Genomic DNA, 12,975 nt, shown 5'->3' with positions numbered 1-12,975 from the left:
GAGAGAAAGGGGGAGGTTGCCGCTTGTGTTCAACGCATACAAAATTACCCAGAATGCATTGTGCTCATGTCTTTCTGTTCATTCCATTCACATTTTAACAAGCAAATATCCAGTTATTATTATTATGTTTATAGTTTGGATATAAACACCGATGTCTATGGAAGTTATCAAAATAGAGCATCACCTTTTGAAAGTAACATGGCACTTCAAATTATGATTGTATCAATTACATTGTTACGCCACCAGGTGGTGACAAGTGACTGTTAAAATAATGTATTTGTCATTGAATCATACATTGAAAAGATTTGTTCAAAAATGCTGATTCATCCAGTAATGAAACAAGTGAAGTATTTATGAGTGAGTCATTGAATCATTCATTCAAACAATTAAAAAAAAAATAATTTAGATGAATTAAACATGTTAAAGGGTTGGTTCACACAAAAATGAAAATGCAAAAAAAAAAAGTTATATTTGTGGAAACTTTTTTTCGCTCAGGATTCTTTGATGAATAGAAAGTTCAAAAGAACAGCATTTATTTGAAATAGCAATCTTTTGCAACATTATAAATGTCTTTACTGTCACCATTGGTCAATTTTGTCAATTTAATTTGTCCTTTCTGGTGTGATATCACCATGTTGCAGGAATAGTTCAAATCTCATCATTCACTGATAATCTTCATCTCAGCTGTAGATCACAAATCAAATATGGCATATCTGAGGATCTATGATTTTCAGTCAGTTCAGAATTGAGTGAACTATGACTGTAACATATTACCGCCCACATCATCATCTCCTAATCAGTATTCAGGAACCTAGCGGGGGCGTCTCATTTCACATGCGAAGAGGTTAGCCATCATAACAGAGGTCATTTACATATTGAAGTCTTAAAAGTACAGTAGCAAAAACAGCCTGTTTGATTCTAAGGGTCAAAGAGAGGGTGGACTAACTAAATACAAATCTAGAAACCTTGACAGACATTTATAAGAGCAATAAAAGTGCAAGAATATAAGCAGAAGACATTCAAAACACTTTTAACAGCTCGGATGCTCATCTTTTTGTAGTCCTCAGACATTTTTGTGTTTTTACTCTTTGATTAAACAGCAGTTGACAGTCTGACCTCTTACACAGTTATTAAAGTGACTTCTGTGCCGTCCTTCACTTCAACTCACTTCAGTTTAATGTTCTGACACATGAATGCAAAAAAATAAAATCGAATCTGTATAACGATTAGAAAAAAGATGGCATGGCGTTTGTTGATCGTGGTGAACTGGAAGACGGAGAATGCAGATCTGGAGAGAGAGGAAGAGAGAGGGTGGCAGTCTGGTGAGTTGGCTGAGAGATGCTGTATGCTGACGTAGAAGTGTTGCGTAACGCTGGTGATGGGTAGCAGAATGTCTATGTGGTTCCAGCTCCGCAATCACACACACCTTCATGCATGTGTTGCTTGTCTTGCATGCACTGATTTAAATCAGACCTCTCGCACTATTCAACAGGAGAAGCACGCTTTACTGCATCAGAGCAGTGTGTTGTTATTAGCAATGTCTATGGCTATGTTCACACTGTCACTGTTGGGGATTGACAGCCGTGTGTGAGTATTGAAATGTCCCATTTAAAAAGCAATTTACAGTATGAACGTGCAACTGGTGTCAAGTCCAAATTCTCTTATCAGTAAGCGACAGTGATGAAAGCAATATCAAAGATGGCTACGTCTGTAAAACTAAAAGTCACTTTTGACACGACCAGAGTCCAATCGAGCCGCCAAATTGTGTGTAGAACACAAAACTGACAGGGAACTTGTCGATCAAAATCATTCATATCTCCGAAACCACATGAAAACTCACAACATGCGGTAGACACACTTTTATGCAGTGCAGAGCGGCTCTCTCTCACTGTATGAGTGACCGATAACTAGTTGTCCAGTCCGGTTCTGTCACAGCTCGAGTTTTCCAAGAATGCAGATGTGAGTCCTGAAAACTGACGGGTTTGAGTTCGGTTATAGAATGCGGTTGTCGCTTCCTTAAATAACTGAACTGTGTGTAAACCTAATCGGATAAAGGACTCAAATATCGGACTGACAACCGTATTCTGTTGCTGTGTGAACGTGGCCTCTGTTTAGTGGTGAAATGGCATTCACAACCAATTTTGCTATTATAAAGTGACACACTGTACTGTTCACAAGATTGGGATCATTAAGAAAGAAATGAATACTTTTATACAGTAAGGATGCTTTAAATTGATCAAAAGTCACAGTAAAGACTTGTATAATGTTACAAAAGATTTCTATTTCAAATAATCGCTGTTTTCAACATTGTTAATATTAAATATTTCTTGAGCAACTGAGCATATTAGAATGAATTCTAATGATTTCTAGAAGGAACATGTGACACTGAAGACTAGTGCTGAAAATTCAGCTTTGCCATCACATTGTCATGGCAAAAGTTAAATAGTATATACATTTACACAGAAATGGCTAATATGTGATTTTTTTCACACTAAAACCATGTTAACATGCTTATTGGTTACATCTTGTGACTCTACTATTGAAGAATTTATACATTTATGGATTTGCCCCATTCACTCATTTATCATTTATTACTTACCCTCATGCCGCTCCACATCCGTAAGACCTTCGTTCATCTTCAGAACACAAATTGAGATATTTTAGTTAAAATCCGATGGCTCCGTGAGGCCTCCATAGGAAGCAATGTTATTTCCTCTCTCAAGATCCATAAAGGTATTAAAAACATATTTAAATCGGTTCATATGAGTACAGTGGTTCAATATTAATATTATAAAGCGACGAGAATATTTTTGGAGCGCCAAAAATAACAAAATAACGACTTATTTAGTGATGGCCGATTTCAAAATACTGCTTCATGAAGCATCGGAGCACAAGTGAATCAGTGTGTCGAATCATCATTCAGATCGCGTTTCAAACTGCCAACGGCTGAAATCACGTGACTTTGGCGCTCCGAACAGCAGATTCGACACTCTTGTGTGCTCTGATGCTTCCTGAAGCATTGTTTTGAAATCGGCAATCACTAAATAAGTCGCTATTTTGTTATTTTTGGCGCTCCAAAAATATTCTCATCGCTTTATAATATTAATATTGAACCACTGTGCTCACATGAACCGATTTAAATATGTTTTTAGTACCTTTATGGATCTTGAGAGAGGAAGTGACATTGTTTCCTATGGAGGCCTCACGGGAGCCATCGGATTTCAAGTAAAATATCTTAATTTGTGTTCCGAAGATGAACGAAGGTTTTAAGGGTGTGAAACGGTATGAGGGTAAGTAATAAATGACAGAATTTTCATTTTTGGGTGAGCTAACCCTTTAAGTGCCTCACTGTAACATAGACTTTAGTCCACATTATTGTTTGTGGTAATCAACATTATGCCATAAGTGCTGCCATTTGAGCTTAAATTGTACTGAACCCGGCATAATCTTTTATAGAGATGTCATTTATGATCTTGCTTCTCTATGGATTATGTATTCGAAAACATTTTGAATGAGTGTGTCTATATATAGATGCACTTGTGTTGATAAGAAAAGACAGCTACTTTATCAGTTGGGAATTGACTTAAAGGTACAATTTGTGATATTTTTTTCCGCTAGAGGTCGCTAGAAGCCTATTCAAAACAAAGGCGTAGTTTGATGACGTAAAGTTTTAGAGTGGAAACTTGGGACATGTAGTCTCCATCTCAACGGACGGTGCAAAAGAATAGGGATTGGAGTCTGGAAGAACTCATGTTCGTGGATGCGATTATTAACGTTACTGTAGTATGAAGCAGAGCAGGACCGAGTGTTGCGGGAGCTGAACGAGGAGCTGGAGCGATTGATCAACACACGCCTCACGAGCAGCGGGACTTTTATTATGACACAGTCGCCGGCGCCGCTTCCGCTTTTCCGGTCATGAGTTTACGGGAGCTGTCCTTGTCGACAGAACCAGCGGCAGATGGTAAACAGTAATTATTTTCCATAAATAAGTAACACAATCCACCATAAAACGTGCAAGAAGTAAATAAGGAACTGCTTGAAGCAAGCTAGTGGTTTGCTGGACGCTAGACTCTACTTCCGCATTTGTCCACGGCACTGTTGTCATGTGGTTTCTAAGTCAGTAAAGGCGGTAACAAAGGTAACTGCGTCATTGACAGGCGACTGCACTGCCCCGTGTCACTGTTTAGAATGGGAATTTTCTCATGATTTACAAGTAGTTGAAAACATTAGAGATATTGTTAGTAATCAGCTGGACAAAATATATAACACTAGCCTAGTGGTTTTTGGATATTTTACTGCAAAAATTTTACAAATTGTACCTTTAATGGTATAAAGTCGTTGCCGGCATCAGTCGAAAAGGAAATTCGGTTTAGGGAGAGAGGACGTTCATTACATTTTGATGAGAGATTACGAAGCATAAACAGGGTCAATTCTGATTTCATTTCAACTTTGAATGCTGATGATGTGGAGAAGAGAGGGAAGTTAGAAGGATTAGAGGAAACAAACATTTATTTTCCGTCCTCATTTCGCCCCCTGGAAACCGCATTAGAATTTAAATTCCACAGTGTTAATTTGATAGTTGGCCGGGAGCCTGCCCCTCTTTTCCCTGTTAATAGGCTGCGCCAAGTGTGTGTGCGTGTTAGAGAGAAACATGAAGAACATTTTGGCATATGGTGTTGAGATGAATCTTTAAACAGTACCAATCTGCTTTCTGTATGATCTCACAGATGCAGTTTAGAAACTCTTTCCATAATTCACTCTGCATGTAAGTGTGTGTGCACGTGTGATTAAAGATCAGAAATGGACTGTTTTCTTTATGTATGTTGGACCCTCAGGCTTTTCTGCACCGTATGGCATGATTTACGGCAGTGGAAAGAGGACTACATGAGGGCAGAGAGAAAGGGACAGACTAAGGGCATCTGCACACTGCGTCAGAGAGCGCTGTAAATCCATTGATTACAATAGAGATGGTGCATCACAAGGACGTAGAGCGGGAGTGTTCAGTTAAAGTCCAAAAGATCATCCATATAGTCAGGAGTCAATAAGGCTTGGAAACATTGGCGGAGTGTGAACCAACTCCAGGATAAGGCTAAGGAGATGCGCTTCCCCTTCAAAAACACATTTAAATAGATTTCCTTGAAATAGTTTCAAGTTACGTGTCGCCGAACAACCTACACACCCCAGCATAAATGCTCCAGATAAATGATTTGTTATTAAAGCGTCTACTTTAACAACAAAGCAAGCATACTGTTTGCGGGATTTGTCATGGCAGAAAGCATGCAAAGAGCACTCCCTTTATTATCACTAAAAAGCTGTCACTCATCTTAGTTCAATCTCACAAAATTCTGTTATAATCAATGAAGCTGAAAGTAGAATGAATCTCCTATTTACATAATGTCTACACATTGTTATAATGAGAGGATTTGCGAGCATGCAGAACTCAGAAGCCACTCACTACTCGAGTTTTTGTTCAGTGCTAACTAAAACACCTCTGATTAGCCATTGCGTTCAAGAAAATAACAAATCTGTAAATAGAAACCTTTGACATTCTCCAGAGTGCAAACACAGATACGCTCTGGATCTTTCACCAATATGCTATTATGATGGAGAAAACTGATCCTTATGGGCGGCTTTTCCCTCCAAAAGCAATCAGACGCAACAGTATGCATCGGTTTGCGTTCGTAGCAAGGGGAAGCCTCGACCAGCCTTACACCTGCTTTGCCTATGCTTGGAAATGAAATAAGCAATGTGCATTGGAGGAATATGTATTGTAAATTTCCAGATTGTTGACGAAGAATGTGTCATAATTTTCGTCAACAACATTTTTTCACGGACGAAAACGAGACGATGACTAAATAAAAATGCGTTTTGAATGACTAAAACTATGACTAAAATCTACTCTAATTTTCGTCAACGAATAAAAACGAGACGAAAATGAGAGGGACGATTTGGGAAGATATCCAGTCAGAACTGCTGTCCTGTGTGGAAGATGCGCACATTTGAATTGTAATGTGCTGATCTAACCGCGGGAAACGCAGCGCTGTTGCGCGCTCTACAGGCTCGTGCAGCAGCACATCTGACTGCTGCGCAATTAATGAATAGCGCACATTTTTGCCAAGCGATTGCTTATAAGCTAATGTTGATGAATTATGACAATGTTTACTACACAATGTTTATATGGTAGCATGTTTTAGACGGTTGTAGGAATGTATATTTATCTCCCTCATGAGTAGCCTGCTACAGTGCAGACTGCAGACATTTCTGGTGTATTTCGGGATGGTTTATAATTATTATTTTTTTCCTGGTCTTTATTGTTATTTTGTTTAAACCATAAACTGTATTTAATTTAATTTCTGTTTAATTCATAGTAAACTACTGTATCTTCTGTCATAGGAAGGAAAGACTAAGAACATTATTTGACACATTATTCAATATATTTTACAAGTATAAGGGTTATTATTGTTAACTAAACCTAAAACCAAAGAAATCTTCATTACTTGAAAAAACATTAACTGAAATAAAAGATAAATATATAAAAATGTAAACTCATAAAAATGTAAACTTAATAGTTTCTAAGCTTTAGCTTAACCTGAGGTATTAAAATAAACAAAAAATAAAAAGTTATTGACATTTAAAAGCAAAAACTAAAAGACATAAACACAAAAAATTACTAAAACTTTTAACTAAAATTACAATGAAAGCAGGAAAAACTAAAAATCAAATCTAATACAATTTTTTAAATGAAATCTTTAATGGTAGCCTACCTCAATGATAAGTGTGTCAAGCCCTGAAAAGTACTGAATTTTGCTCTTTCACGTGTTTTTGCACTTGAACGGTCAAAAACCGTCTGCTTTGGTGAGCAAAGTACAGTTGGGTGAACATAAACAGTTTGGGGAATATCAGATGTATATCAGTGTATAGGATCTGTGTATTATTAGAGAAATGCTTTATGCATTACAATTTAAACTAAATTAGATTTTAGTCGACTAATTCTACTGTAGATTTAGTCGACTAAAATCTTATGATATTTAGTCAAAAGACTATGACTAAAACTAAATCAAAATTTGCTGTCAAAATTAACACTGATCCTAGGTTAAAATAGTTTCTCCAGAACTGCTGCTTTGTCCAGTATACACTTGTGCATTTGCTACCTTAAGGATTAATTTCTAATGGCTAGATCTACTTAATTTTTTTACGTGGGCATTTTTACACATAAATGTTAGTTTACTTCATGTGGCCTACATATAGATCAAAACAAAAGATGAATTAGTAGGCCAGAGACCAGAAACATCACAAGCTGGCTTTGATCTTATGGTAAAAAGTTATTTAAACAGATCTTAGGAGTGTATATATATATTTAATTTTTTGTTGTTGTTGTTGTTAGTTGCACAGTGCGTCGAAGTCTTTCAGTTTCAAGACAGTTTTTGAGCCAGCCACCAAAGACTATAAACTAAAGGGAGTCGACCTCCTGCTAAGCGCCCTAAGGGGGAAAGAAAGAGGTGGAAAAAGTGCATGCATTATAAATGTATGTCCTTCCAGAAGGGGGCACTAGAGTCTTAATAGTTTGAAAACCACCCCTGCTGAAACCACACCAAGTCCAGCCTAAGACATTCAATAAGCATCAGTGTGCTCTGAAAAGCCAGAACTGCACTAATGCACGTCTGCACTAATGTCTCCAGCTTTGAGGTTAAATGTGCCTAATTGTATGTAGAAGACTTTGAATTTACATAAGAATGACTGTCTTAATGCAGGCGCATGAGATCAAGAGGGCAAACGTCATTGAGTTCTTTTGCCGAGGCTCCTTTGTGTGACGTCTTGGTCTTTGAACTTACAGTGATGAGATAGTCATTTTCCCCTGAACTCAGATCTGTTCTTCAGTTCCCTCTATGCGACATGCAGCACCCCCTACAGGGCATTTCACATAAATTACAGTCCTGCAGTTGCACTGTACAGTTTATTATATATCTATATTGTTTTTAGCGGTCTCTCAGCTCTTTGTTGTGGTCTCTCTCTCATTCTCTCTCTCTTTCCAGTGTATCTGGAGGCGAGCTGTTCGACCGGATCGTGGAGAAAGGTTTCTACACTGAAAAAGATGCCAGTACACTCATCAGACAAGTACTAGATGCTGTTAACTACCTTCACACTATGGGCATCGTACACCGAGATCTCAAGGTGAAAGACCCACACCCACATTCACAGTTATTGCTCTGGTTTAATGTGTTTGATTTTAATGTGTTAATGTGTTTTGTCTTCAGCCAGAGAATTTGCTCTATTTCAATCCTCAAGACGGCTCAAAGATCATGATCAGTGATTTCGGCCTGTCTAAGATGGAGGGGACAGGCGATGTCATGTCAACAGCCTGTGGAACGCCAGGATACGTGGGTGAGAGTTTAGATATGAAAGAAAGATGGAGATGATTTTGCTTCGCTATAGGTTATGTATTTGAAAAAACATGAAGGATTTTGTCTGTTGTAGACATGCATGTTAATATACTGTGCATACAAATGTGTATGTAGATTTTAGCTATTGGAAAGCGACTGCATGTTTTGGTTCATTTGTGTGCGGCCTGTATCTGCACTTGAAGCTTATTCTTATCTCAGACTGACAGAACTGCCCTATAGTTGCATGCTTTTCCCCTGCGATTAGAGCGACTGCAGCACTTTGAGCCAACATGGCCGTATGCGATGCTGCATGTGAAATAACAACACACAGGCTGGGTACAAACACTAAATTGAATTAGAAAATAAACTTTTATAGTATGTGGTCAGGAATGTTTCTATTAAAAAGAGCATTTGTTAATTGAAATAGAAGCTAAAATGAAATATAAATAATAGATGAAAAAATACAAATGTTTATGACTTTAGAAATGTTGCCTTGGCAAATAAGCTGCTAAGATTAAAGTGCTAAGATTAAAAACTGAAATAAAAAAAGCTCAATAGAAAACAAATAATAATAAAAAATGGCAAACAAATGACAAAACCACATAATAAATTTACTAAAATTAAAATAAAACTTAAAACTGGAAAATTAAACTGGAAAAAGCTCATTTAAAATAATATGAAATACTATAATTAGTATATAAATACTAAAATAACACTGGGTGGTATTCACATGGTACTCCGAGGTAAATGTCCAAAAAAACAACAACAACATAAAATCAGATGAAAAATAAATATCAGTACAATAAGCATATAATTAATTAATTAACTAGCTAACAACTATTTTTACAGCATTTATTAATCAGGTTCAATTATATACAGTTTGTAAATACAATTTCTCATTGTTAATAGAATCCATGTTTGTTCATAATACATTAAAGGTGCCCTATTTATCTTGGCATAGTTAAATAACAAGAGTTCAGTACATGGAAAAGACATACACTGAGTTTAAAACTCCATTGTTTCCTCCTTCTTATATAAATCTCATTTGTTTAAAAGACCTCTGAAGAACAGGCGAATCTCAACATAACACAGACTGTTACGTAACACTCGGGGTGTACGCCCCCAATATTTGCATATGCCAGCCCATGTTCCTAACATTATGAAAGGCATTACACAAGGGCAGAACGTCTGGATCTGTGCAGAGCAGAATCATCAGACTAGGTAAGCAAGCAATAACAACAGCGAAAATTGGCAGATGGAGCAATAATAATGATTCATGATATCATGATATTTTTAGTGATATTTGTAAATTGTCTTTCTAAATGTTTCGTTAGCATGTTGCTAATGTACTGCTAAAAGTGGTTAAAGTTACCATTGTTTCTTACTGTATTCACAGAGACAAGAGCCGTCGCTATTTTCATTTTTAAACACTTGCAGTCTGTATAATTCATAAACACAACTTCATTCTTTATAAATCTCTCCAACAGTGTGTAATGTTAGCTTTAGCCACGGAGTACTATCAAACTCATTCAGAATCAAATGTAAACACCCAAATAAATACTATACTCACATGACCCGAAGCATGCATGCAGCATACATGACGAACATCTTGTAAAGATCCATTTGAGGGTTATATTAGCTGTGTGAACTTTGAAAAATGCACTGTATTATAGAGTCACGAGCTCGATGGGCAGGGAGCACGAGATTTAAAGGGCCAGCAGCCCCTGAATCGGTGCATAGTTAATGATGCCCCAAAATAGGCAGTTAAAAAAATTAATCTAAAAACATCTATGGGGTATTTTGAGCTGAAACTTCACAGACACATTCAGGGGACACCTTAGACTTATATTACATCTTGTAAAAAACGTTCGATTTAACTGTGTTCATTTAATGAAATTTTGAAAAAATCTTGGTTACTGTTTATTTCTACATGATTTCATCCATGTAGAAATAAACAGTAACCAAGATTAATAAATGCTGTAAAAGAATTGGGTAACACTTTATTTGTTAAACGTTACATGTAGTTACTGTAGTAATAACTATAAATGATTCATAAATACATCAGTGTTTGGGTAAGTTACTCTAAAAAAGTAATTAATCACTAGCTACTACTTACATATTCAACGTTGTAATTAGATTACTGTAATTACTCTCTCTTGCATTACTTTATTACTAATTACTTTCTAAATCCCATATCAACCTCCACCAGTTGAAAAATACAAGGATAGACGTGAAACTGCGTGTGAAACTATTCTTTTAAATAAATAATATAAAATTGCACAAATTATTCAACTGACCAAAGTAAGGAGTAGGTTGCATTAAAAACATATATTTTAACATTAGTATTAGAGTATTTAATTCAATCACATCAGAAGTAACTGTAATTAAATCACAGAAAAATTAAGAGTAATCCATAACTTTACTGTAATTTAATGAATTTTCCCTTGATAAAGTAATTAACTACATAAAAAACTGAATTACATGCAATTAACCCTAATCCAAATCACAACCCAATAAGCACATGTAGTACTTGAATGTATAGTTATGCTGTAACAAAGACACCTTAAAATAAAGTGTAACCAAGAATTGTGCATTGTTAACCAATGCGATAACTAATGTTAATGAATTGAACTTTAGTGCAAAGAGTTACCCAATAAACAAATCAAACAATGGCAGAAATGCATTAATGCTCTAACATTAAAATGAATAAGAAGCTAAAGTTTGTAAACAAACCTTGATGTTGGCTTGAGAAAGCCTGAATAGCCTGAGTCAAAAGAGCCAAAGCACACATTCTTGTATTTACGACTGTAACAAACGATTTTGATGATTGATTAATCTAATGATTTTTCCCCCCGATTAATCAGTTAATGTATCAGTTATTTTTTGGCCCCACTAGTCCATAACTAAACCAGACTAAGGCCACTAGCGTTTATTTGCACATGGTTTTCATGGTAGTGTTGAGTTTCCTACATGCCTCTTCATGCATATGTGTTTAAGACTGTCTTTACGTGCAAGTTTCCATGGTAACAGTGTTTAAATGGCACTGTGTTGGCTATAAAACAACGCTTCAACCAGTTGCATCCTGGGCTGGGGTCGGACGCTGCTGTGCGTTAGCTTTCTCTTCAATGGAAACACTAGACTCCAGCCTGAATGAGAGCAGCACGCAGGCATGTGTGTGTGTGTGTGTGTTTGCATGAGCGTGTCTCTGGCATGCCCTCTTTTTGTCTTTAAATGGTAACGGTCTCACACCAAGCTCTCCGAATCAAATTTAAGGATCAGCCGCCGTCATCATTTTCTATCCTTTAGCTCCTCATCTTTCTCTCTATTTTTGTTTTGTCTCTCTCTCTCAATCACACACACACACTTCTTTAGTAGATACTTCAAATGTGATGATGGGATTATATTGATCATAGCCTCAAAATAGTCTGTCCTGGAAAACATCCATTCCCGCAGTCCTAAGACAGGAATGAACTGTTTAGTTTTCATTGGGAGATGCATTCAAGCATGTTTTGTTTGCACATACTCAATTAAACTGCAAAAGAAGCCTGTATGACCTAATGCAGTATGCATGTGTTTGTGTACTTAGCAGTGTTGGGGAGTGTAGCCACCATCTAATAATAATGACGGTACCTGAGCTGTTCAGAGTAGCTAACTTTTACCAATACAAACTACTTTTTCCAAAAAGTATTGATTTAATTACTGTTGTTCCTCATAGTTTTGCAAAGCCTTGCAACTGAGTGAGCATCACTGAATTGGCCCGATTTGTTTTAGTAAAGCATTTGTTTTGATGGTTTATTTCAATGAACCGTTGTGTTTATCACTGTTTTTTTGTTTCTTAAGTGTTTTAATATATTATTTTTGGGGTAACACTTTATTTTAAGGTGACATAATTACATTGTACTTACTCAAATACGTATTGAGTAATATACATTACTATAGAGTTACAATTAGGGTTTGGTTTAGGGTTAGTTACTTTTAATTATGCATAATTTACTGCTATTACTATAGTAAGTACATGTAGTAAGATAACGTAACTACATCACTTTAAAATAAAGTGTTACCGATTAAGATCCTTTCAATGGCATTAGATATATAACTCAGTGTTTATGTATTTACTCTAAAGTTGCTTAAATCATTTAAACTAAACAGTTATTGTTGCCAAGTATATTAAATATGCTTCATGTAAGAACTGCAGTTTAAAAAAGTATATAAAAAGCCACACAGTGGACATTTTGAATCAGAGTTTTGATTCAGTGAAACACGTGGAACTGATTCACTGAACTGAATCAAACCTGCCATCTCTAACATAATTTTTGCTACACTCAAAAAAAAATGATGCAAACTTTTTTGTTGAGCCAATGCATTATTTTTTAGAGTTATGACAACTTTGAGTGAATTTACGTTCAACCAACAAGCTTCATTAAGTTAGCGGAACTTAATAATTTGTAGCATAAACACAAATTTTTAAGTCGCTTTAACTACCAGAGTTGTAACCCTGGAACCAATCTGATCTATTTCAGTTCAAATCAACAGCTATCATAGCACATGCACTAACATAACTTATTTAACATGTATATTTAATGAACAGGATATT

The 12,975-nt window shown here is 36.2% G+C and overlaps 1 protein-coding gene across 4 annotated transcripts in view; it reads left to right on the top strand.

Moving 5' to 3' along the window:
- camk1da (calcium/calmodulin-dependent protein kinase 1Da) overlaps nucleotides 1-12,975 on the top strand; it is a 67,927-nt gene that overhangs the window by 44,551 nt on the left and 10,401 nt on the right. For all 4 annotated transcript variants that reach the window (XM_067391620.1, XM_067391616.1, XM_067391618.1 and 1 more), the window contains 2 exons: nucleotides 8,034-8,172; nucleotides 8,256-8,382. In XM_067391620.1, coding sequence (XP_067247721.1) covers nucleotides 8,034-8,172; nucleotides 8,256-8,382 — 266 coding nt within the window. The remainder of the gene's footprint in view (nucleotides 1-8,033; nucleotides 8,173-8,255; nucleotides 8,383-12,975) is intronic.

Source organism: Chanodichthys erythropterus, chromosome 8, assembly GCF_024489055.1.
Source record: "Chanodichthys erythropterus isolate Z2021 chromosome 8, ASM2448905v1, whole genome shotgun sequence".
Taxonomy (NCBI): domain Eukaryota; kingdom Metazoa; phylum Chordata; class Actinopteri; order Cypriniformes; family Xenocyprididae; genus Chanodichthys; species Chanodichthys erythropterus.
The sequence above is the reverse complement of the archived record's forward strand: the minus strand, read 5'-3'. Positions and strand labels throughout refer to the sequence as shown.